The sequence below is a fragment of the Aureobasidium pullulans genome (assembly GCF_000721785.1).
Source record: "Aureobasidium pullulans EXF-150 unplaced genomic scaffold scaffold_1, whole genome shotgun sequence".
NCBI classification, from domain to species: domain Eukaryota; kingdom Fungi; phylum Ascomycota; class Dothideomycetes; order Dothideales; family Saccotheciaceae; genus Aureobasidium; species Aureobasidium pullulans.
The window spans coordinates 1,754,468-1,778,521 of record NW_021941021.1 but is presented as its reverse complement, the minus strand read 5'-3'; the positions used below and the strand labels follow the sequence as shown (position 1 = coordinate 1,778,521).

General features: G+C 50.8%; 7 protein-coding genes across 7 annotated transcripts; 4 read left to right on the top strand and 3 right to left on the bottom strand.

The window, feature by feature from the left end:
• Positions 1–54: 54 nt before the first annotated feature.
• M438DRAFT_401831 (PC4-domain-containing protein) lies at positions 55–971 on the top strand (the record flags this gene model as incomplete). Its single annotated transcript, XM_029909563.1, has 4 exons — positions 55–216; positions 271–321; positions 381–434; positions 486–971. 4 exons carry the CDS (start codon positions 55–57, stop codon positions 753–755), a joined length of 537 nt encoding a protein of 178 aa, XP_029765980.1. The 3' UTR covers positions 756–971.
• A 941-nt stretch (positions 972–1,912) lies between these two features.
• M438DRAFT_393659 (aquaporin-like protein) lies at positions 1,913–3,626 on the top strand (the record flags this gene model as incomplete). The annotated part of the gene is made up of 5 exons (XM_029909120.1): positions 1,913–1,975; positions 2,026–2,138; positions 2,394–2,552; positions 2,601–2,962; positions 2,995–3,626. 5 exons carry the CDS (start codon positions 1,913–1,915, stop codon positions 3,507–3,509), a joined length of 1,212 nt encoding a protein of 403 aa, XP_029765979.1. The 3' UTR covers positions 3,510–3,626.
• A 729-nt stretch (positions 3,627–4,355) lies between these two features.
• M438DRAFT_245891 (uncharacterized protein) lies at positions 4,356–7,754 on the bottom strand (the record flags this gene model as incomplete). Its single annotated transcript, XM_029899589.1, has 6 exons — positions 4,356–4,538; positions 4,595–4,796; positions 4,848–5,345; positions 5,453–5,784; positions 5,925–6,015; positions 6,124–7,754. Coding segments are annotated over 6 exons (2,937 nt in total), but the record flags the coding sequence as incomplete, so codon positions are not given.
• A 674-nt stretch (positions 7,755–8,428) lies between these two features.
• On the bottom strand, positions 8,429–9,867 carry M438DRAFT_370875 (Creatinase/aminopeptidase; the record flags this gene model as incomplete). Its single annotated transcript, XM_029908216.1, has 5 exons — positions 8,429–8,619; positions 8,675–9,583; positions 9,637–9,695; positions 9,752–9,776; positions 9,843–9,867. 5 exons carry the CDS (start codon positions 9,865–9,867, stop codon positions 8,429–8,431), a joined length of 1,209 nt encoding a protein of 402 aa, XP_029765977.1.
• A 1,204-nt stretch (positions 9,868–11,071) lies between these two features.
• On the top strand, positions 11,072–14,375 carry M438DRAFT_401827 (uncharacterized protein). Its single transcript, XM_029909562.1, has 4 exons — positions 11,072–11,122; positions 11,287–11,475; positions 11,529–13,928; positions 13,987–14,375. Exons 2-4 carry the CDS (start codon positions 11,316–11,318, stop codon positions 14,202–14,204), a joined length of 2,778 nt encoding a protein of 925 aa, XP_029765976.1. The 5' UTR covers positions 11,072–11,122; positions 11,287–11,315; the 3' UTR covers positions 14,205–14,375.
• Positions 14,376–15,038: 663 nt separating this feature from the next.
• On the top strand, positions 15,039–15,541 carry M438DRAFT_14217 (uncharacterized protein). The gene has a single exon (XM_029898905.1). The coding sequence runs from the start codon at positions 15,190–15,192 to the stop codon at positions 15,430–15,432; it is 243 nt and encodes an 80-aa protein (XP_029765975.1). The 5' UTR covers positions 15,039–15,189; the 3' UTR covers positions 15,433–15,541.
• A 789-nt stretch (positions 15,542–16,330) lies between these two features.
• M438DRAFT_393654 (uncharacterized protein) lies at positions 16,331–23,781 on the bottom strand. Its single transcript, XM_029909119.1, has 3 exons — positions 23,546–23,781; positions 16,906–23,485; positions 16,331–16,846 (listed from the first exon to the last, which is right to left on the bottom strand). The coding sequence occupies exons 1-3, from the start codon at positions 23,666–23,668 to the stop codon at positions 16,593–16,595; spliced, it is 6,957 nt and encodes a 2,318-aa protein (XP_029765974.1). The 5' UTR covers positions 23,669–23,781; the 3' UTR covers positions 16,331–16,592.
• Positions 23,782–24,054: the final 273 nt, after the last annotated feature.

Sequence of the window (24,054 nt, the reverse complement as noted above, 5' to 3'; positions counted from 1 at the left end):
TTCCATCTCACGTCCATTCAACTTCTCTCAGCGGAATTGAACATTGTCAAAAAGATGCCTCCTCAGTTGTCCAAGAAGCGTGCCAGCAAGGCTGATGATTACAACTCTGACGACGGTTTCGTCGAAGACGCTCCCAAATCAAACAAGCGTGCCAAAACCAGCCAGCCAATCTCCAAAGACAAGCAACTTGATGACGATGGCAACCCTTACTGGGAGGTATGCTATAGCGCACATGGTACCTATAAATCAGATACTGACCTTTTCAAATAGCTTTCTGGAAAGCGTCGTGTCACTCTCTCAGAGTTCAAGAAGATGCACCTGGTTAGTACATTCCTCTATTGGAAAATTGTGACAAGTCGAATCCTCATGCACATCTACAGATCAACGTCCGCGAGTACTACGAGAAAGACGGAAAGATGCTTCCTGGAAAAAAGGTATGCAGTTGATTTTTCTGCCGTTTCTGCAATGCCAGCTAACCTATCCAGGGCATTTCTCTTTCTTTGGAACAATTCTCGGCTTTCCTCGAGGTTCTTCCTGAAATCGAAGCAGCTCTCAAGTCTAAGGGTCAAGAGCTCCCTCGTCCAAACTACGCCTCAGAGGGTCCTTCGATTGCCGCTGAGTCGGAACAAGAGGAATTCGAGACTGAGACCGCCGACGTTGAACCAGAGACGAAGACCGACACTTCATCCAACAAGCTCGACAAGTTCAAATACGGCAAGAAGAACCATGAGGCCACGAGTGATGAAGAGGATTGAAACTTTGTCTGAGCAGCAACTCACTTCACCAAGAACAATGAGCGAGCGTGTTGACTCGTCGCTTGACGCTAAAACGAGGCCATGGTATACACAAAGAGATGATGGCCCATGATATGATTACGACTTTGCTTTTTTACTCGAGATACCCATTAGAATGATAAGCAAACATGCTGACAAGCTCTTTCCAATTGGAGTAGCATTTCCAGAGAATAAGACCAATCTCTTGCTTTTTATGTTACTATGTCGTCTGAGTTTTGAAGTACACGCCTATTCCTCCTCTGCGTTTAGATCACAAAGCAACCGCACCCGGTTTATTCGGCTCAGAAGGATCCGGATCAGACACCACCCCACGCCTAATGTACCCCGCGCGGGGCCCCAAACGCATCACGACAATCATCTCACATCGATCTTCAAGCGGAAACGCTCCGTCAACCATCAATACTCGAGTACAAGACATCAGGTACTACATCACTTGAGCCGCTTGCCTCGGCAGCCTCCAGCTATTTTGTTTTCCAATCTCATACCGGAGTTATCGGACCTCATGTTTCCTTTGCGTCGTATACGCTTCCCCTCTTTCACACCTACGCAAGCCTCGTTGCCGTTATAGCAAGCGTAGCCGGATGTAGACATGTCAACGCGTCTTCTTTCAAGCCTGATGCTTGTGATGTCTTCTTGGTGAGCTTGTTTTCACATTCCCCTTGCCTAAACCTACGCGACCACAAGGTAGGTCCTGACAGATAACGTTGAAGTAAGAAGCAACTCAGGCTATTCGGTGTAGTGTCGAACTTCAAAACCACGCTTCTTCTTGTACTTTCTCAGTCCGTCACTTGCAACCGTAAACGGCAGGTACTGGTGTGTCGATCTGGAGACCCCGGAGAGGGACATCTCATTCCAAGCCACGCTGCATGTATGCAGGAGCATCGATCCTCGCGAGGCGAACACGGTTGGAAGGCCGAGAGATCCGGTATGTCTCATTTACCACTTGCCGTCTCGCAGCGGTCGATGAGACGAGCTCATTATTACGATGGAGTAAGTATTGCTGCTGGTAACCTCGGCAAGGGAATGGTATATGAGGACGTTCTTACCCTTGTTGTTGTGATGTGTCGAACCCATTTGACTTTTCTGAGCTATTGAACAGCTCCAAAACTATAACAGTCATGTCGGACTTGTCACATGTTCAACGACTTCACACGAATGATCTCGAGTTGGGAGCAACGGAGGTATGTATCACTCTTGTCTCTAAATTGCTCCCTTTCTGACCATCTACAAGGCAATTCAAAAACATTACGAACGCCATGTCGTCTCTACCAAGGCTGTCTCTCAGCGTAAACTAGACTTCGAACGAGCGAGACCAAGATGGCTTCGTGAGATGATGGCTGAAGCGTACGTGGTACATCGGCACGAGCCAACATCCAACAGACGTCGTTCAATCCTTAAATCATGGTGTATCTCGATCATCTCAACGCAAAAGCCTTGGGGAGGATTGTGAGCTATCGTCGAGAGTCCTTCTCTGTCATAACCTGGCAAGGCTCTCTTGGTCATGGCACCCAACTGCTCATGTCTATGCCTTGTAATGATCAGAGGAACAGTTCCGTCTACTGTCTGTCGAGCTTGTGCTGACTCTGTTTCACATTTCAGGACTGGAGTCTTCTTCTACGTCTATCCTGGCATTGCTTCAACTGCGTCTTTTCTGCTCAATGAAACCAATCCTGCATTCGGAAGTCTGCTTCAAGTCGGATTTGCATTCGGCTTCGGTATCGCCTTTGCTATCATCACTTGTGGTTCGACCTCGGGAGGGCAAGTACTTCATCTCCACTTACATGCCTCAATCTAACATCGTCATAGTCACTTCAATCCAGCCATGACGATCTGCTTTGCAACTTGGCAAGGCTTTCCCTGGAAAAAGGTTCCCTACTACATCTTCGCCCAAATCTTCGGTGCCTTCATGGCCGGTCTTTTCGTCTATGGCCAATATCATGAACAAATAGTCGCCTACTCTGCTGCAACCATCGCAGCAGGAAAAGGCACAGTCTTCAACGGCGGACCTGCAAGCATCTTCTGCTCCTTCCCCGGTGAAACACAAACAAATCTCGGATACCTCTTCATGATCGAGTTTTTCGTCGACTCATACATCGGTATCATTATCTGGGCTTGTCTGGACCCTGCCAATCCTTTCGTATCTCCTCAAGCCGCTCCTTGGGCCATCGGTAAGTCATAATATCCCAAATTGGTATACCAGTCCCAAAATCCACCCTCCAAAATTTGGCCGATGGTATACCAACCCCCCTCCCACTCAACAACCCTACTGACTGTATTTTATGCCTCGCATACTCTACTATGGTATGGTCGTTCGCGGACATCACAATAAGCACAAACATGGCCCGTGACCTCGGCACCCGCCTCGTCGCCCTAATCTTCTTCGGCCGCGAAGCCTTCACCTACCACTCCTACTCCTGGATCTCCATCCTCGTCAACATACCCGCCACCCTCTTCGCCACAGCCTACTACGAAATGCTCATGCGAGACAGCTTGCAAAAAATAGGTAAAGGGGCCGCCGTTCACGAACACGGAGAAGAAGGCTTGAATTTGCATTTGACCAAGAGTGGTATTTCTGGGCAGCAACAGGGGCCCTTGAGTCCTGGGATGCAGAAGGTGTTTAGTTTGGGGTCGCAGGGGAGTACGTTGCATGAGGGACATAAAATGGAGCCGGGGTTTTCGTTGGCGGCGGAGAATCGTACTAATGGGGGCATTTGAGAGGGGTATGTAGACGGTCGAGAGAGCCTGCTAAGAGTGATGGGAGCATGGTAAAACTGAGTCGAGTATTGAAACGCACAGATTGGCTTGAGTCCAGACTTATATACAGCTTTGAACAGATGAAATGTCAGTTTTGAGCCTCCCCATTTGACATCGCATTAGCCATATCGCTGTTTGGAGAAGTCAAAGAGTCGCTACCTCCAGTAAGTTTGACACTCAATGTTCAAGACTCATATGCTCACACTCGGGCAACTATGATAGCTCGCCGAGGACCTAAGTGACCATGTTCGTTCCTGCGATCTAATCGGACAATAAACGTGCAGCAACAGCGCAACAATATTTGATGCGACTAACGAGAACGATCAGTTTCGAACACGAGAATGATGAGTAAGACAAGTCGATGAGAAGTGTATGAGATGGATGCAAAGCGCGTTCGTTCTTCCTTTTCGCGCACCAACGAAATATTACTAGCTATTGTACAATGTTTTGTTCCCTTCCCCCTTCCTAATCACTCCGCGAAAAAAGAATGCTAATGACAAGATCCGAACTGATACACCGAAACTAATACCCAAGGCTGCAGCAATCGGAAAGCGATTGATGGACAGAGTGACCGCGGAATCGAGTTGGAGTGGTGGAGCGCGGTGTGAGTGTTAGTGCGATGCTTGAGCGGGCTTGTTGCCGGCGAGCGCCGAAGCCGTGTCCTCTCTTTTCGTTGATGATAAAGAGTTACAGAGTCATGGACGTGGCTAAACTCTCAGCAAGAAAACAATGATTCTCTTGCATAAGCTTTGTATCGAGTGTAGACGTCGAATTCCGTCTGTGAACCCGTGTCGATTACTGGTCGGGCATGGCGGCAAGCTTTCTGGCAATCAGTGTCTGGAGCAGCTCCAAACTCTTACGCTGCTGCGCCAAGCTTTGCTCTGTGTGTTGATCCGATGCGGGAGGTGAGGGTGGGCCTGTCGTGTCCGATGACTTGGCCTCCTTCTCAGCTTCGATCATTTGCGCAACTACATCAGCTGGCGCCTCAGCCTGGTAGATAGAGTCAGTCACGGTGTTCAAAAGCTGTTCAAGAAGCTGTGTCTTACAATGAGGGTGGTGAGCAGACCACTGACTTGGTCACCGTTGAAGTCGAGGTCGGCTTGCTGATTGGCAAGACCGACAAGATCGAGAGCAGTACGCTGTTCCACGAAAGAGCGACGGAAGAAATCGGTTTGTTCCATCGCCCTTCTCTTGTTGGGGCGAGAGTAAGCCTGAGGATTGCTGTAGTACTGTTCAGCTGCTCGGCCACTGAGAAGTTGTTAGAACAAGATTTGTCGAATCGCAGTGCAAACAGCTTACCGTCTGACTCTGTCAATGAAGTCGAGCTTGATACCCTTCTCAGGTAGGCGATAAACAACTCCAGAGACATCGACTTCCTCAAATTCGGAATCATCGTCGCTCGAGTCATTGGCTATCTCAATCACACCATCGTTGACGAAGTCACGATTGAGTGCAGTGTCAACAACCTTTGCACCACGAGGTCTGCGCATGTGTATTCTTCGTTCCCTCTGGAACTGGCGGTCAGCAAGACGAGGCACTTCCATCGCGCGAAGCGCGTGATCGGCATGCAACGGGCAAAGCCAGTCACGGATCTTTCTGCCAGTATGATCGCGATAAGGAGCATTGGCAAGAGGTGGGTCGAGACAATCAAGATGCCAGTGAGCGCTACACTGATCACAAGTGATAATCTCGCGTCGACCAAGAGATGACAGCGAGCAGTTGTAGCACAAGATAGCCTGACCTTTAGCATCCTTTGTCTTGAAGTGGTCAGGCAGCTCATCATATCCGGCACCTCTTCTGTAACAAACGTCAGTAAATCTTTCGGAGTCATATCGCTTGCACGAGGTCTGTTAAACAACAAGCGTTTCTGGTGCTTGGTTCCAATCTCATGCGCATCGACTTACCGAGTCTTTGTAGCGAGCTGCTCTACGAACTTGCCGTCCTTAGCGGTAGCGACACCATCAAAGTATTCGCGAATGTCCTGAGGGAGTACGAAGTTTGACGGGTTACGCTTATCAAGGTTGAGAAGCAACGCAGCGAAGAGGCCACGAGAATGTCTCTGGGGCTGTGCGCGCTTCGCTGTACAGCCAAAACAGTACCATGCCTCATTCAACTCAGGCGCATCTTGACTCAAGGGAGGATCAAGGCAATGGAGATGAAACGAGCTATCGCAACCATCGCAGCAAAGAAGGAATCCGCTGGTATTGCAAGCTGTGCAATAGTCGTTGTTGTCGGACTGAAGAAGGGGTGTTAGCGAAGGACTTTTGCAGCAAATTTTCATGGTAGACGTGGTCGAGATGCAACAAGCATGACGAATATGTAAGTAGGGGAGAGATCACGAATGTGCACAGATGGAGGCCTGCAGGAAGTTCGTACCTCTTCGTTCACATCAGGCCCGCCGGGGCTGGCTCTCCGGCTAGTTCCGTCCTCGTCAGCACTCTGCCCCGGTGCTTGCTTTTTGACTGGCCTGCGCGCAAAATTGTGGTTAGCATTTTGATAACCGTAGTCTCTGATACGCGGAAGAGTAGAACCGCTCAATATACTGCGCGTAGTTCCAGAGATGGGAGAGACGTACGAGTTTTTGGTTTTGGCCTTCTTCTTGAAGAGCTTGGCAGGCATGCTGGTTCTCTTTGGCGTATTTCTACGAGATGTAGACGAGAGCGGTGACGAGACTTCGGTCAAAGACGATGCAGCATCTGCAGAAATGTCTCTGCTGCGCGCATCACTTGCAGTGAGTTGCACGGGTGGCACCATCAAGTTTTTGTGCACCTTGGGGATGGCGGATAAATCTGGTCGTACGTGGCTTTCTTCAGTGGGAGCGTCTCGGTTGACAGTCTCGTCGAGTTTCTGCTTCTTTGCTTGGAACTGCCGGTCATCCTCGTCGTTTCCGGCTTCCATGGACGAGCGCTTACCAGAGCCGTTTGTGTCTACGGGAGCCGCAAGCGTTGTTGGGGCCACAGTCGAACGGGGCGGATAGGGAGGTGGAGAATAATGTGGTGCCATTAGTGCTTGAGGTTCAGGGGTTTCTTCGATTGAGGTGAGTGATGAAAGAGACGAAGAGCTCGAGACGCTAGATGCGCGCGGCTTGGTTTTGGCTGGAAGAGGTGCTGGTGAGTCAACCGGCTTGCTGACGGCTTTCGTGTTTTTCGTCATTTTAAGTGAAATCTTCGGTTTACGTGGAACAGCCTGATTTTCGATAGAAGGGCGCGGAACCATTTCGGGAGCTGGTGAAGAGGTTCGTTTGATCTCACTCGGCAACTTCTTTTTCATAGCAGTTTCTTTGGCCTTGATCTTCTTTTTGGCCTGATTGATGTGCTCTCTAAAAACGGCAATCTCACCTGGCGTAGAGGTCTGATCGAGAATACCCTTCAATAAATGTACCAGACGCGGGTCTGAGAAACTTTCCAGATAAACGTCTTGAATGGCGAGACCAAGAATTTTGTTCCCAACCTCCATGGATTTTCTCACTGCAGCTTTCACAACATTGTGGAGATTGCGCTGGTCTGGGTCAGACGGTATCGGAACCACCCGATCGAATGCTTTCAAGTGACGAATGACTTCCTCCTTTGGCAAGGGGTTTGGTGGATGCCTGGCAGAAGCGGTGGGAGCACTAGAAGCAGGAGGAGCAACAGGAGGGGCAACTGGTGTGGCTGAAGCGACAGGGGTAGCAACAGATGAGGGCACAGGGGTCTCAGAGGCCGTGACCGAAGGCGTAGTGGGTTTTGGCGAAGCAGTTGACTTGGCGTTGATAGCAGCTGAGCGAGAGAGACGGGCCTTTGCAGGCTTCTTGGAGGGGCGTGGCGTGTAGTCATCGTCACGCTCATCATCAACAATGACCAGAGGTTGCTCGGGCAGGACTTCCATGGGGGCAGGAGTTGTTTCTGGAGTAGCCTGATTGGAAGCAGTGGCCATGGGATTGGCTAGGGACTTGTTCAGAGCGTTCTTTCTGGGACCGTCTGGCTTCACCCTGCCTCTGACCTTTGCTGTCGGCCGGCTACCCAGAGCCTGCATGTCTTCGAGCACTCCGTAGGGGCCTCCACCATGGTCCTCAAAACTCGGGATGGGCGATGCGAGTGGCGGTTCTATCCAGTCCTGGGTAGAGACATTCGGAGCAGGAGGCTGGGCGACACTGCGGTTTTGGCCTGACGCTGCGGTCGATGCACGGGGGCTCCGGTTCCTGCTCCTGGTCGACGGCGTCGAATCCATTTTATTTTATAGCTCTTTCTAGGCCAGAGATGCCTCTTTTCTTAGATGCGGCGGTACAGTATTCGGTTCGGTGGAAGTCGCGATGTTGGGTAGGGAGGCAGGTACGTCGAATCTGAAGCGTGCGAAAGCCGTGACGCCTACGACTTTTTTCTGGTCGCGTAGAAACACCCTCTCCAGACGCCGAATCGCTCTCGCTCTTGCTTAAAGGATTGTTCTTCGTGTCCGGCTCGCTCACTCTCCACTTCGAGGCCTCACTGCGACCTATGTGTGCTGTGTCGAGGCGTGTGGCTTCAAGGAATCTCATCGCCGTGCCAAGGGGAGCCAAACACCCAGCCCCTTCTTCAACAGTCTTTCATCATCATCACACACCACCTTCACGTTATCACTTGTTCCCAGTCTGTCTGCTAACTTGTCTGACGTGATGCGTAATATTGCTAAGGGCTGAGTATGAACACTCATATCTGACTTCGATTTGCTTTCGACTAGTGCCTGGCATGCCATCTCTGACTTCCCCCTCGAGCCATAAGCACCTTCAACTCGTGTCTTGCCCTGCTGTTCATGCGTTGAGCCTGTCATCCTACTGCATCTCCACCATGAGAGATTTTTCAGTATGGCTGCTCAGCCTCGATCAGAAGCTTTCATCCTTGAACATTTTTGTGTCCCTTGGTAGGAACTTATGCCTCGGTGGTCTCAGCCTTCTTGGCGCTGGTCTTCTTCTTCTTGTTCTTGTTCTTCGAGTCCTTAGCAAGAGGCTGCTCAAGAATCTTCAGGACCTCCTCGTCGGTGATCTTCTTGTCGGTCTTGAACTTGGTAAGGTCAGGAGTGGGGGGTGCACTCAGGCGGCTGATACCGTTCTTGGTGACGGCTGTTTTCTAGATTAGAGAATTGTACCACTTTTTTGGAACATCACGCAAACTTACCAACAGTGGTGAACAGACGGCTGACAGCCTCGTTGTCCTTGTCACCGATAACCTCGTACTGGCGGAGGACGCCACCACGGACACATTCGACGACACCGACCTTTCCGGCGCGCTCGTCTTCCAGCTGGCGGAGAGAGAAGGGGAAAGTACCGAACTTCTTGACAACCTCGGAAAGAGTGGCTCTCGAGCTGGGTCTCTTCAGGCCGTAGGTAGTGGTGGTGCGGCGGTGAAGAGTGGCACGGTTGCCCAGAGACTTGACCTTGCCGGTACCCAAGCTGACACCCATCTCGACACCCCAGGCCTCGCCGACCTCGGGGAGACCATCGCCTCTGACGCCCTCGCCAGGAGCCAAGATGATCTTCTTCTTGCCCTCAATCTCGTTTCTCTCGAATTGCCAGCAGGTGGTGTTCTCGACCAGGTTGCAGTCGTAGCTCTTGACGACCTTCTCGAGGAGCTGGGTGATCTTGCCCTGGCTGTAGGGCTTCTGGGCACGTGCCTTGGCAATCTCCTCTTCGGAGCCAGAGGCGAGGGTACCAGGAGGGAGCATGGTTCTCAGAAGGAGTTCGTTGGCGTAGTAAGTGGCAAGGGCGAGATCGGCCTGGCGGCCCTCGAGTTCGCCGTTGGTCGAGGAGACGACGATTGAGTCGCAGACGATGGCACCAAAGCCGTCAATCTGAGCACCAAGCTGGATCTTGACGCACTCGCCAGCCTTGAGCTCGACGGCGGCCTCCTCAGCGTCGCTCTTGAGGGGAGTGTAGGGGGTGACAAAGGCGCTCGGCGAGACGGTGGTGGGGTGGGCGACACCCTTAGCGATCTTCTTGCCCTTGTAGACCTTGGCAATCTCCTCGTCAAGGAGCTGGTCGCCCTTCTCACAGACGTCGACGATCTTGGCGCCCTCAGTGCACCATCCTTGAACACATGTCAGTCTTCAGTCGCCTGTTGTTTGCGGTCACGCCATGTACCTGTCACGGCCTCCAGAACCTTCTGAGAGATCTGAGCGGCGGTCTTGTACTTGGTGAGGCTAGTGTCGACGTCAGCGTATGTCACTTTCGAGGGCAGTCGGGGATTGGGCCGTACGTGTCTGGGTTGTTCAGACTGTAGTCTACTCGCAAAGTCAATTAGCTTCTGATTATTCCAGCATTCGACATCATGTCGGGGTTGCGCCTACCAATCTCAGCTGATTCGGTGGCCATTTTGAAGATCTGGTTTGGATTCAAATAGATCTAGGGAATATGTAAAGAGGTGTGTAAGAGTTTTGACGTTGTCGCAGAAGGAACTTCGGTGGTTGCGGTGCACAGCTCAATTTCGGCGCCTGTGCGGGGCAGCAGAATCAGCTTCGTCATTGCCATTTCTACCACCCTCTTCGCACTGTGTTTCCATGAGCTGATGCACGAATGGCAGCTTGAACTTTGGCCAGGGTAGCTCATGTCCGCCTAGCTACAGAAGACCTGTTTCATTGTACAGGTCACTGACATATCACTACACTCACAACCTACATTGCAGCTTGCCGAACCCTGGGCTGTATCTTACCTTCACTATCAAGCATACACATGTGCCAGAGACAGGAGACTCATTTGAATCAATAAAGCGAATACGACCGTACATGTTGATTCTGCCCGTGCTATGTTTTGTGGTTGGTTATTGACATGCGGCGACACCTCAGTCAGTTCAAATGGGAATAGATTGACAGGGGCACAAATCATAGAATCCAGGGACCAAGAGTTTCTACTTATTGATAGTACTTTGGGCAGATGTTTGACGGGTGATTGTCTCATAAAGTACCAAGCCGAAGCAACTGAACCATGTATGAGTAGCTACAGTACCTACACTAGGAATTTATTACTGTTTGCACGCACTACCTATTTGTAGAAGACACAAGGACGTGTTTCAACGAGCTACAATAATTCTACTCACTTTGAGTCGTGCTATACATAACCCAATTTGCTACACAAGGCAGCTGAAGCTCCACTTAACAATCACTCACATCGTAGGAAGGCTCTCTGGTTACAAAACAAGGAGAGCAGTGCCATTACGACAAAATGACTGCTCACTTGCTTCACGGCTTGTTTGTTCACTTTGTTGAGCCAAGCCATGGAAGCGCGTTGGCTCTTAAAGAACGTCAAGGCTGCCTACAAAACGTCTGACAAACTAATTCGCTCTCAAGTCCAGAACGTGGTGCTGGAACTATCGAACGATCGGGGGGATGGACCAAACGTCGGTGCGCGTTGGGTACCCACGTCACTCGCGCCTACTTTGTAGAATCTTCCAAACTGATTGTTATCAAAACCTGCTCACATACACATTAAAAGGATAACAGTATGGGTCAATCGGTGCACTTTTGACTTTTCTATTCTTCTTGACCCCCACGACTTTACAACCTGCCCGGGACACCCGCGGAAACAGCAGAAACAGCTCAAATTGCGGTGTAATCACCTGGAAATAGCAGAGGTATGTACAGCGACTTCAGCCTCACCCATCATCTTTGCCTTGAGATCGCAGTGCTTTGGTCGTACGAACCAACAATCTGATCTGTACTCGCACGATCTCACGGAATGGAAGCGGCGAGCGCATGTCCCATGTTCGTCTATGTGGGATGCTGACCAACTGCTTAGCTGTTATAATTCTACCCCCCAGGACCACCATGGCAAACCGCCCTCCCAACCCGCGACTTGGCTCAATCAACCCGGTTTTTGACCCAAAGAACAGTGAAATTCCCGTGACCCCGGCTGTTGACACTACTGGACGTACTTCTTTCTTCCAGACCCAACAGATCTCTTCCCCTGAAGTGGCCTCGCCTGAAGGTATTGAGTAGACAGCATCAGTGTCAAAATACAGTCAAATAACTCGTGTACAGGTCAAAACGATGGTGCTGGAGAAGACGTCCTTCGTCGTCTGAGCTTAAGAGGACATCAACAACCTACTGACCAAGCCGATACTGACCCAAAGCTTGCCCACCCCAGCTTGAACCTGAGCGGTCAAGTGATCAGTGCTTTCTTCACGGTACCTTACAAGATCGGCTATGCTCAAGGATCAGACTGGGATCTTGCGTCTCGTAGAGGTACCTCCGCACTATTCGATTCATTCGCCCATCTCTCATCAAACGGATCTCCATGGAACCACACGCTTGTTGGCTGGACTGGAGAGATTCAGCCAAAGACTCGCAACGGGGTTTTCATGGACGAGAACAATGTGTCTTCCATGAACGTCGCACCTCTCAACAAGGCATCTGCGCCTATTCCCGTCGATGCTCATGTTCCGGCGCCAGAGCCCGGTTCCACCGAAGGCATGAGAATCACCAAAGAGGATCGTCAGAAGCTGGAACGCATCCTCGACCGCGATCCTCAGGGCAGAACCTTGCCTGTCTGGTTGCCGGACGAGATGGACGGCGATGTGGCAGTCATGAAGGACCAAGCTAGATGGCGCCGCTACGCCGAGCACGAGCTGTACACTCTGTTCCACTACAAGCAAAACGAGCCTACCGATGGTCGTGCTATCCGCAAAGCTTGGGCTGACTACTTCCGTCTGAACAAGGCCTTCGCGGATGCCATCTGCTCGACATACAAGCCTGGAGACGTTGTGCTCATTCACGACTACCATCTGCTCCTACTTCCAGGACTTCTCCGTCAGCGCATCCCGAACATCTACATCGGTTTCTACCTTCACGTACCTTTCCCCAGTAGTGAGTTCTACCGTTGCTTGAGCAGAAGAAAGGATATTCTGGAGGGTGTCCTCGGCGCCAACATGATTGGTTTCCAAGCTTTCAGCTACTCGCGTCACTTCTCATCGTGCTGCACCAGAGTGCTCGGATTCGATTCTTCGGCCAACGGGGTCGATGCTTACGGAGCTCATGTAGCTGTGGAAGTACTCCCTATTGGTATCAACGCCGCTAAGACTCATGAGATGGCTTTCAATGATGCTGCTGTTGATGAGAAGATTGCCGGTATCAGAGAACTGTATGCTGGCAAGAAGATCATTGTTGGTCGTGATCGTTTGGACTCTGTTCGTGGTGTTGCACAAAAGCTGCAAGCATACGAAATCTTCTTGGAGCGTCACCCCGAGTGGCATGACAAGGTTGTGTTGATCCAGGTAACCAGCCCGACCAGTGTGGAGGACAAGGAAGAAGGCACGGATAGGACCGCGAATAAGATTTCCGACCTGGTTGCCAGAATCAACGGCACCTACGGATCTCTAAGCTTCACCCCAGTTCAGCATTACCCTCAGTACTTGTCAAGAGAGGAATACTTTGCGCTCCTTCGTATTGCTGACGTCGGACTGATCACCAGTGTTCGTGACGGAATGAACACTACTGCTCTCGAGTATGTCATTTGCCAAAAGGACAACCATGGTCCTTTGATCATCTCGGAATTCTCGGGAACTGCTGGCAGCTTAGGCAATGCTACACACATCAACCCCTGGGACCTTGGAGGCACAGCAGACGAGATTCATCACGCCTTGGTCATGGACCCCAAGCAAAAGTACGAGATGCACAAGAAGTTGTACAGAAATGTCACAACCAACACTGTGCAGACATGGACGAGCAACTACGTCAAGCGTCTGCTCACCAACCTCACGTCGTTCAACCAAGCATTCGTGACCCCAGTCTTGGATAAGACCAAACTGCTCAGCCAATACCGCCAGTCTGAGAAGCGCTTGTTCATGTTTGACTATGACGGAACATTGACGCCCATCGTCAAGGATCCCCAGGCCGCCATTCCTTCCGACCGCGTTATTCGTACCCTCAAGACACTGGCTTCGGATCCCCGCAATGCTGTCTGGATCATCAGTGGCCGTGATCAGGCGTTCCTGGATGAGTGGATGGGTCACATCACGGAGCTCGGACTCAGTGCTGAGCACGGCAGCTTCCTCCGCAAGCCCAAGAGCGATACTTGGGAGAACTTGACCGAAAAGGAGGACATGTCTTGGCAACAGAAGGTCATTGACACTTTCCAGCACTACACTGAACGTACCCAGGGCAGTTTCATCGAGCGCAAAAAGATTGCTTTGACCTGGCACTACCGCCGCGCAGACCCTGACTGGGGAGTGCACCAGGCTCGTGAATGCCGTAAGCAGTTGGAGAACACTGTTGCCAAGGAGTACGACGTCGAGGTTATGCCAGGCAAAGCCAACCTGGAGGTCCGCCCCAAGTTCGTCAACAAGGGAGAGATTGCCAAACGTCTGGTTGAGGAGTACGGGCATGAGAAGGGCATGGCACCAGAGTTCGTTTTGTGTTTGGGAGACGACTTCACCGATGAAGGTATGTATCGACTCGCATTCCTTGCACACAAGGCTGAAAGCTAACATCGACATTGCAGACATGTTCAGATCACTCAGCAACTCCAAACTCCCCAAGGAGCACGTCTTCTCAGTGACAGTTGGCGCAAGCTCGAAACAGACTCTGGCTAGCTGGCACTTGCTCGAACCGATGGATGTCATCTCAGCTGTTGCCATGCTCAACGGCAATGTCGATGCACCCAATGTCGGGCCTGCCTCAGTGGTAGAGGGCAGTGTTCCCGAAACACGCAGCGGATAGATGTGAATGAAGAGCTAGAAGGATTTCTCTTGGTACACTCGGCGTAGAGGTAGAGCTTCATAGGCATGGGAAGGATGGCTTTCACGGGCGAGGTAAATGCAAGACATGGCAATCGTTGTAACTTTCAGGCATTAGTATTTTCGTAGAGAAAGCGCCATTATTCACAATGGAAGAATGGTAGACATTTCGGCAGTAGCATTCAAAATCTGCTAAAGATACCGGTCGCTTTGTTTCACGCGCCGTTGGGAATCTAGCGACAACGTGTTTTTGATGGTGGCTTGCCCAGACTTTGGTCGAGAATCTCAGAACAGCAACCAGTGGCGAGGGCAGGGAATTGGAGAAGGCGTAAAGGAAGCAGAAGACTGGCAGATGGCATGTTGATAGATGGGCCTGAATCGTCGATAGTGACAAAAGACAGGCAAGGTGAGAAGTCCCTCTCGATGCAAGATGGTAGGAGCATCTTGTCTCCACATGGACCCCTCGTTAACATGACTCGGCTCTTGACACGCACAGATCGTCGCTCGGTTATGCAGGCTCAGGGCGGAGCAAGATCCTATCCGGGAAGGCACTACCAACGAAACCCTTATCCATGCCCTTCGTTTCCCCTCTGGCCCTCTCCGACTTTCTGTTGTTTTTCCGACCTTCAATCTCTCCCACCAGGCCAACGTCACTCTCTTTTATAACCGACCCCCAATTCCTGCAGCCACCTTACGACCCTGACTCTGCTGTCAACATCCACTCGTTTCACCATTGATTGAACGTCCAACTCGTCATTCCCTCTACCAACTCCGCTGTCTACACACGTGCTCTTCTCGACCCTCTTACGACAAGATCTTGCCATAACAGCTCGCCCTTGAACCTCTACTTTCGATCTACTAGTCAACACAATCACTCAAACCTACCCGTCATCTTCCCACTGCATCAAGCCGTGTCAATACCGACAAACACACCGCCTTTCAAGAAACAAACACACACAAGAGCAACAATGGGTTTCATGGACTCTATTCGCGCAAAGGTTGAGCTCTACCGTCTCGAACAACGCTATGCTCGTCGTGACAAGCGCGCCACTACCACGTTCAACGCACGATACGTCGACGGCGAGTACATCTTCCAAGACTCGCCTGGCAGTCCGACCGGTAGCACAGGCTCGTGGCAACACAGCACCAGCTCTTCCAAGCGCAGTCCGGCTGTCAAGGTCAAGGAGCTCATGTCCAAGAGTGTGAGGTGATCAGACAATACTTCCACTCTTCCTTGCATGACCTTCTTCCTTCATTCCTCTTGTTCCATATCCGGCTTGCATCTTGGTGTTCTTTTTCTTCTCGGCGGCGCTTCCCTCAAAAGTGGATGGAGTTTTGTGTCTTTCTTACCTTCTTGGGCTGAATGAGAACGGGCTATTCTCTTCTTCAACCACCTCATTCGTTTGTTACTCCTTTTTTCTTTCCTACTCATGTTTACATCTGCTTCACGATTCCTGGGTGGCTTCCTTGTCTTTCTTTTCTGTCCCAAACAGCTACCTGTGGCTTCACGGCTTTTCTCTGATTCACGAATCATCATATCTTCTTCTTCTTCTTCTCTTACATATACTTGTTATGAACTCTTCGAGATGAACTCTCATCAGATTCACGACTATCAAACCCCTTATCGATTACCCCTCTATCGCGTTCGCGTTAGGCTTTTGTGACCGTTAATATCTAGGCCCGAGCCTTGGGAGCTGACAACGGCCAACAAGCGTCAGGGTCACTCCCCTGACAAGCAACAACTGATCACCACCCCTTCCTATATTGTCACCGCTTGTTTGCTTTTACTCTGAGCTAGTCGGTGTAATTGGATATGGAAGCGTTGATCTTGAACATCAACTTTTGTATTGTGTTAGCTCCTGATTGTCGAAATATACCAAACCTTGATTTCTGGAAACAGCTGCCTGCCACGTAGACAGGATCCCTGCTTTTAGTTTGCGGCGATGTGTTGATGGATCATCTGTCAAGTAGACTAGCATGACTACAAGCGCCGTCAAAGAGGAAGGGAAGCGTTCAGTCAGATGACGTAGAGAAACGATGATGAGATGATGTATGCATTGGCGAGAAAAGGGGAAAAAGGTATCATTCAACATCTATACAGAAACGAACAAACAAAAAAAAAAAAACAGAAAGATAGGTGTAAAAGACTTCGCCAAAAGTCCATGATGCAAATGCGAGGAAGTAGCAAATGCTCTGATTGTTCCTTTCCTCTACGGGATGACTGCAGAAAGAGAAAGAGAGACCCTGAAGGCTACCCTCAATTGCTCCTTCCTTCGCTGACCCATAGTGCCTCGTGCCTCCAAAGCAAAGCACGTCGATGATGCGAGAAAAGATGCGACTGGTGTACGCTAAATTGTATTGGTGGTCATCATCACTTGGGTCTCATGGCCATTGACCCAACAGTGGCAGGCGTGGGTGTCTTTTGTCCATCACTCTGCTGCTGCGAAGTGCCCGCCGCTTGACCTCCAGTTGGTGCGTACATGGACTCCTGATTGAGCACATCTTGAGACAGCTTATTGGCTTCTTTTTGCAAATTTGGTATCGTCTTCGGGACTTGGTTGAGATATCCTTCGAGCATTTGCTTGAGCAGGTTGGCGCGTACCGGCTTTGACATGTAATTGTTCACTGGGAAGTACGGTTAGCACGAGTTGAACGACGTGGGAAGGGGTGAGAGTAAGACTTACTTCCGGCTTCGAGGCATTTTTCCTTGTCGCCACGGATTGCGGAAGCGGTCATGGCGATGACCAGGACTTCGCGTACGACGGGGTCAGGATGCTTTCGGATTTCTCTCGTGGCGTTGTAGCCGTCAAGGACAGGCATTTGTACGTCCATGAGCACCAGGTGGTAAGGTGTACCTGCCTTGCTCGCTGCTGCAAGTGCGTCAACCGCTTGCTGTCCGTCTCCGTAAGCTTCACATCCAAACCCAAGCTTCCTCACTATCTTGACGGCAATAGTCTGATTGACAATGTTATCCTCTGCTATGCAGATACGTAGCTTGTCTCGAGGGATGTGAGCCAAGCTAATGTAGGAAGACTTGAGTTTATCGGCCTCGCTTGGTTGGTACATGGCTGCAAGAGAATCCACAGGTGGTCCAAGGGCCCCCTTCTCAGCACCAGGCCTGATCTTCTGGAAGGGAATGGAGAAGGCGACTGTGGTTCCGACGCCAAGTTCAGACTCCATCCAAATCCTGCCATGGAAGACCTTCTCGATGATGGCCTTGCAGATGGAGAGACCGAGGCCAGTACCACCATAGCTACGTGCAGTGCTGCTGTCGGCCTGACTGAAAGGCTGGAAGAGCTTCTTTCTTTGCTCTTCTGTGATTCCAATACCAGTGTCCTGTACACTGCAGGTAACCTGAACAGTGGATTCGGTTTCGTGCTCGACGAATGCCCTGACTGTGACTGTGCCCTTCGCTGTGAACTTGTACGCGTTACTGAGCAGATTCATGAAAATCTGGTGCAGGCGGACAGGATCGCTCATGACAAGCATGTTCGGGTCCATCTCTAGCTTCTCGACAGTTTGCAGTCCTCTTTCAAGATTGGTGTACGACAGAGCTCTAACAACTTCAGAGATAGTCTGGGTCAGGGACAATTGAACCGAGTACACGGCCATCTTGTCCGCTTCGAGTTTGCTGAAGTCCAGAATGTCGTTGATGACCGAGAGCAAAGTGTCAGCACACACACGAATGCTGTCGGCATAGCCTTCTTGTTCGTTGTTGAGACCACTTCCTTTGAGAAGTTCAGACATGCCGATGACACCGTTCAGAGGAGTACGCAGCTCGTGGGAAACGTTGGCCAAGAACATTGCTTTTGCCTTTGCTGCCTCTTCCTTGAGCCTGACCATTTCCATTGCTTTAGCTTCTGCAAGCTTGGCTTTTCTCTCAGCTTCGCGGGCTTGGTCGAGTGCTTGTTTCTGTACTTCGAGCATGGAGGAGTTGCTGGCTGAGACTTTCTCAACCTTCTTGAAGAGCAATGCGTTGGCAATCGAAATCGAGATCTGGTTGACAAGGAGGCGGAGGACGGTGATGTTACGCTGAGATAGAGAGTTCGGAGGTCCTTCGATGTATATTGAGCCGAGAAGGGTGTTGTCTCCATGCAGGATGGGCAACGCAATAACAGCTTTGCCGTCGGGGAACTTCTGTCGCCATGACGCAGGCATGTTCGCAAAGCGCTCGTCGTCGAGAACATTGCGTAGGAAGAGCTCTTCTTTGAAGCGCAAGACGTAGAAGGTTATTTGCTTGGACAACGGATCATCAATCTCGCCGATGGGTTGGCCAACATTACCTTGATAAGAAACATCAGGACCGCCTACGGCAGCCACGTTCCAGCCAACTTCATCTGAATTCACCACAAGGCCGCAAAGAGCGGCTCCGGTGCTGTCGACAATGATGTTCGTCAACTTCGCTAGCAACTTATCGACTCTCAGCTCCGAAGACAGCACTTGCGATGATTCCAGGATACTTGCAAGGTCGATCATATCGAGACCAACCGCAGAGAACCCACCTTGGAGATCATGCTGGTTTTCATGCTGATGGGGGACTGTGTTCGCGCTAGGAGTCAGCCAGGCTTGCGTCCTATCATCGGATGTCTGAGGGGCTTCGTTCTGTACCATGGAGAACGAAATGTTTTCATTCTCCACGGTCTGAGTGCCTGCCTCGGCCGTCGTGAAGTTTCTCGAACCGAGCAGCAAAAATTCGTGTTTCTCAGAAATGTGGTCCGCTTTCGCGGTCGCAGAGATACGGCGGTAGGCAGAAATAGAGTCTCGGATCATTGAGCGGGCTGGACGAGTTGCTCCTTTACGAGAAAGGTAATCTCCATACAGCTCATAACACATAGCCTCATCCGACAAAAGACCATGAACAATGGTGTGATCAATGGCAGCCTCGTAGGAAAGAGTCGCGTCATCAGAGCGCTTTTCGATGTCGGCAATTTCTGCGCGAAGAAGGTGCAGCCAGACAGCAAAGTTAGACTCGTTAACTCGACTCACGGTCTCGATCTTTTGCTTGAACTTGTGAATGTTCTCAAGGACTATTCGGCGATCTGAACAGTTGGGTTCTTCCCTCAACTTTGCAATCATGGCCATCGAGATATAGAAATAGTCGTAATAGGCATGTCGCATACACCATACACTGGAAATGGATTCCAAGGCAGAGTCACCGAGCTCGAGAGCCTCTTTCCAGTATCCGAATCTGTACAAGATTGCAATCCTGTAGCTGTTGTAGAAGAACAAAGGCCGTACCGCAGCAGTAGAGTGTGACTGTATGAACTCGACGTACTGTTTCGATTGGTGAGAACTGTCGTCGAAGATCGTCTCTGCTTGCCGCCAGTTGGTCTTTCCCTGAAGAGCTGATATCCATTGGCGTACGCTAGTCAAAAACACTCCTCCGCGCAAGTCTTGTGGCCATTCAGGGAAGTTGTCGTAGCATTCCTGGACAAAGGCGTTGACTTCATCAAAATTATGGGAGGACCACAGCTTGTACGCGGACATCACGCCGGCACTAAGCAAGTGGACCAACCGGTCGCCAGCCAGAATGGTTGCTTCCATGCCACGTTCCAAGACTGGAATCTGATCTTCGATATCGCTCACAAAGTGCCCCAGGAAGAGGCTGTGGAGAGTGACGCCGCGGCCAATCGTATACGAGTCCGTGTCGAAGAGATCGAAGAGCTTCAAGGCTGTGTTGCCGAGTTCCAGGCCCTCTTCCACCATCTCAAAGCGGCCGATGGAAATAGAGGCCAGGTGGATGAAACCTACTGCAATCTGTGGAAAAAGACCACGCTGCAGGAAAACCCTCATCATCTTCAATGTCAGATAGTAGAACAACAAGGAGTCAGTCCAGAACGCTGCCGACAACAATTCGACTAGGACGCCTCCTATTGTGAAGAGATCTCGATCGATGGGTGCGTCTCTTCCCTCGAATAATTGTCTGTCTGAGACCTTGACGAGTTTCACGATTTCGTAGAACTCCTTGTCGCATTCCTCGTAGGTTGTGTCGACGATCTCGATACCGAGGTCTTCCAGAGCTCGTTTCATGTTCAAGAAAGCTATATGCGAATCTCCCTTTTGTGCATGCATTCGACTCTGTATTATGAAAGCCGGTGTCTTGTCGGCGGCGACCTTCGCGTTGCTCATGATCTCCTTGAGTATGATCTCAGCCTCCTCGAAGAACCCAAGATACCAGTAAGAAGCGGCTGCCTTAGTCATGAGCGTCAATGTTTCTTGGTAAGAACCGTCAGGAGTGTCATCGTTCCAAGGATCATCAGGAAGCAGCATCAAGCAGTGCTGGAAAAAGTACAGTGATATGGATCTTGCTCCTTGCTCTCGTGCCGTTTCTGCTGCTTGATAAAGAAGGTCTCGGAAGGGAGCCTTGGCAAGACTAGGTCGAATCTGAATGGCCTCGACTGAGTTGCAAATATGTCTTGCTTGGTCGAATAAGTGCTGAGTGGGTTTGGTGGCACTATCATAAGGGTCGTGGTACATCATCGAGGCACAGATGATGTAGTTCATTTCCGACTTTATACAGTTGCTGGCGAGGAGCTCAGCAGCCTGCATGTACCGATCGTGAGAGAACCTGAATTTATCCTCGTCTTCCGTCGCCACTATTATGTAGGCACTGATGGCGTCTTGTAATCCAGTTACAGGGTCCCTCTTTAGTGGTAGGTACTCGTCCTTCGATTGCTTTGAGCAGTCGCAACTCATGACTCTCTTCACGAGGGTAAACGAGAACGTGTTGCCGATGAAACTAGCCCAGGCAAGCACCGATTTGCAGTCCTCTGACAGATCTTTTAAACGCTTTACAAGGTAGTTGTTCGTAGAGAATTCATTAGCATCAGGCGAGGCGAATTCGTCAAAAGTCTTGTCGAGGTCGAATTCCCACTGCGATGAACGCCATGAGTAGTATATGCAATGTTTCCGATAGCAAGTGTCGAGCATTTCCCGGACAAAGAACGGGTTACCGTGAGTAGCTTGCTGAATTACGGCAGCTAGGGGTAGAACGTACTCGGGTGAACGATGCAGAGTAATTGCCACGTATTTGGCAGTCTCTTCCTCCGTGAAAGGTTTCAAGTCGATTTTTGTCGCCTTTTCGAGTAGGGGACGAAGCTTCAAAGGCAATGCTTCCTCGTCACGGTAGGTAAGGACTAGGACCACAGGTATCTTGGCCTGAACAATGCTAGTCAATAGGTCAATGCTTTCCTCGTCAGCGAACTGCAAATCGTCAAGCGTTATGCATATGAATTTCTGCAGAGCTAATAGTCGCAGCACGTCAAGGAAGGTGCGAACGAAGCGGTTCGACTTGCTGGAGTTACTGCCTCCTGCTCTGAGCCAGTCTGAAGCCGTATCTCCTTGACTGCCACACTTCTCACGAGGCACCCGTAGCGCGGCAGAATCCGAACTCAGAGAGCCCTGGTGGGTGGGAAACTGAGAGAGCAACCACGGCGGGAGGTCCAAGAAGCCTGAAAGGAAGCTCCAGTAAGGCTTGATATATGTGCGAATATTGTCGTGGAATGGAGTAGATACGTCACCCTCAGAGAAAATCTGTCGAAATAGGGAGCTCATCACCCTGACCACGGGCTCGAAGGGTGCACGCTTAACCTGATCGAACTTTGCACTTGCGTAATAGCCGTATTTCCTCGACATGTTTTGGACGTCAAGTAACAACGAGCTCTTACCGAGACCTGCGGCACCACTGAGGCATAGCAGTTCGGTATGGCCAATCTGCTTGAGTCGTTGGGCCGTGCGGAGCGCAGAAGTCTCGGACTGAGCAGTGAACGAATTTGACACAGTCGACCGTTGGCTGTTCTCAAGGTTGTAGACGGACGGCCTGCTCTCCAATGACGGTTTGTGCTCTAGATCAGCGCCAGTGTGAGCTACAATACTTTCTTGTGAGCTATGCTCATGTTGCTGCTTCAAGATGTGGTTCCTATCCAGAGGGAGAGAAAGCTTGGGTTCCTGGTCCATGCCGGAACCGGTACTTTCAGACATGACTTCTTCCAGGATACCACTTTCATGCCGTTCGCCGGTGGGAGTTGATGTCGTGGAATGTGAGCTTAAGCTATAAAGGCCTTTCTTGGAGCTTGAGATGGCTTGAGCAGCGCGCCACGCCGAGTTCTCTATAACGTCAAGAATGAGTTTGCGTTGATCTTCCCGTCCGATTTGCGAATTTGGTAGGTTGAAGAAGCAAGAGACATCCTTAGCACCGAGCTTGAAAGACTCTAGCGCGTTAGCATCCCCTTCCGAGAGTAGCCTCTTTATTTCAAGTAGATCGTGCTTCAAGCCTGATGATGACTGGTATCGATCGTTCATCTTCTTCTGTGTCATCCTCTGTATCACGTTTGAAATTATCGCCGGTACGTCGTGCCGTACACTGTCAACTGGAGGGATGCGACGTGATAATAGATTCTGCATAATCTCGAGAGGGTTACCTCCGCTGTATGCGGGAATTCCAGTCAGCATGGTCCAGAACAAGATACCAAGGGAGTATATGTCCGTCCGCGTGTCCGGCTCGGCAGGCATGCGTCCAGTTTGTTCTGGCGCGATGAACTGAAGACGGTTTTCAACACCAGCTTCGGAGGTCAGTGAGCTCCAACCAGCAGATGTAAGACCGTTTTCGAATGACCTAGCACCAGATCCGAAGTTGATTAGGCGTACGGTGCGGTGCTCTTTGCTGAAGTGGAAGGCATCGCCGCGAAGCTCCCCGTGCACCAGCTCCCTGCTGTGATGCAAAATCTCACAACATTCCGTCGAACCAATAGCGAAATCCAAGAAAAGATGGATAGGAAGAAGCTCCGGGGTAAATGTTTGCTCGAACTCGGGGTTTCCGCGTGGACTGATGGGCGAAGTAGGAAGCTGAGCACGGCGCAGACTTGGACCAAACTCGACAAGCTCTTTCATGTAGTCGCCGCCACTGTCAGGGGCACGAGCAATAAAGGCGACGAGACTGACATCACCTGGTTGACGTACTGGTAGTCTGCGAAACTCGACAGGGTCTATGAAATGGCGGCATTCCGGGTCATCCTCTGCCTTGAGTCTCTTCGCAAGACCAAACTCGCGCTCGAGACGTGTTGTGTGGCGAGAGATGCGAGCGACAACATCATAGCCTTGTTGCGCATCGGATGGGCTTCGTTCACTCTCTTTGTCTTTGTTTTTGTCTGCTTCGCGGTCCTTTCGGCGGTCTCTGCTACCAGTTCTACTTGAAGGTTTGCTCGATTTGCGATCGACGGGTTGTGAAGCACGACGGTATCCATGGACGTGCCAGTTGTCGTAGGACTGTACTCCGGCGTCAGTAAATGGACGTTTGGATGATAAACTAGCAGCCCTATAACATACGGAGTGGAATGGAGCGATGGTGTCGTCCCAATCGTAAGCAGGAGCCTCAGTTCGCAATCGCTCGAAGAGGCGGGCAACCAAGAACTGCATGTCCAGTTCCGACTTGACTCTGGCCTCCAACATGTCTAGCGCTTTCGGGGCCCTAATCGTGGCCGTCGCAGTCGTCTACAGAGTCATGGAAAGAACGAGGGTCTGTCGCAAAGCAAAAACGCATGCAACAAACAGTTCGCTGCAGCAGATCTTTGGAGAAAGCAACCAACAAGCAACTCGCAAGTTCCAACAACGCGACAGATCTGTCCCCACAAGGCTGTTCCTTGACGTAGTTGCCGCCCCTTCATCCACTACCCAAACCTAATGCACATTCCCAATCCGTACTAATTAATGCTTTTTGATCCTCTATGAACTACTATCCCTCTTATCACCACTACACATGCGCTGTTGCACTTTCTCTTGCTTATATATATTCCCCTCTGTTATCGCGATGAGTGGTGCAGAAGCGCACGCCGAAT

Bases quoted from the DNA above. Each gene is read 5' to 3' on its own strand.
- M438DRAFT_393654 (XM_029909119.1), bottom strand. From the start codon at position 23,668: ATGTTGGAGGCCAGAGTCAAGTCGGAACTGGACATGCAGTTCTTGGTT. The intron at 23,486-23,545 runs GTATGTTATAGG...GCCGGAGTACAG, and splicing joins CCATCGCTCCATTCCACTCC to TCCTACGACAACTGGCACGT. The intron at 16,847-16,905 runs GTAAGTCTTACT...CGTACTTCCCAG, and splicing joins AAAATGCCTCGAAGCCGGAA to TGAACAATTACATGTCAAAG.
- M438DRAFT_14217 (XM_029898905.1), top strand. From the start codon at position 15,190: ATGGGTTTCATGGACTCTATTCGCGCAAAGGTTGAGCTCTACCGTCTC.
- M438DRAFT_401827 (XM_029909562.1), top strand. From the start codon at position 11,316: ATGGCAAACCGCCCTCCCAACCCGCGACTTGGCTCAATCAACCCGGTT. The intron at 11,476-11,528 runs GTATTGAGTAGA...ACTCGTGTACAG, and splicing joins TGAAGTGGCCTCGCCTGAAG to GTCAAAACGATGGTGCTGGA. The intron at 13,929-13,986 runs GTATGTATCGAC...TCGACATTGCAG, and splicing joins AGACGACTTCACCGATGAAG to ACATGTTCAGATCACTCAGC.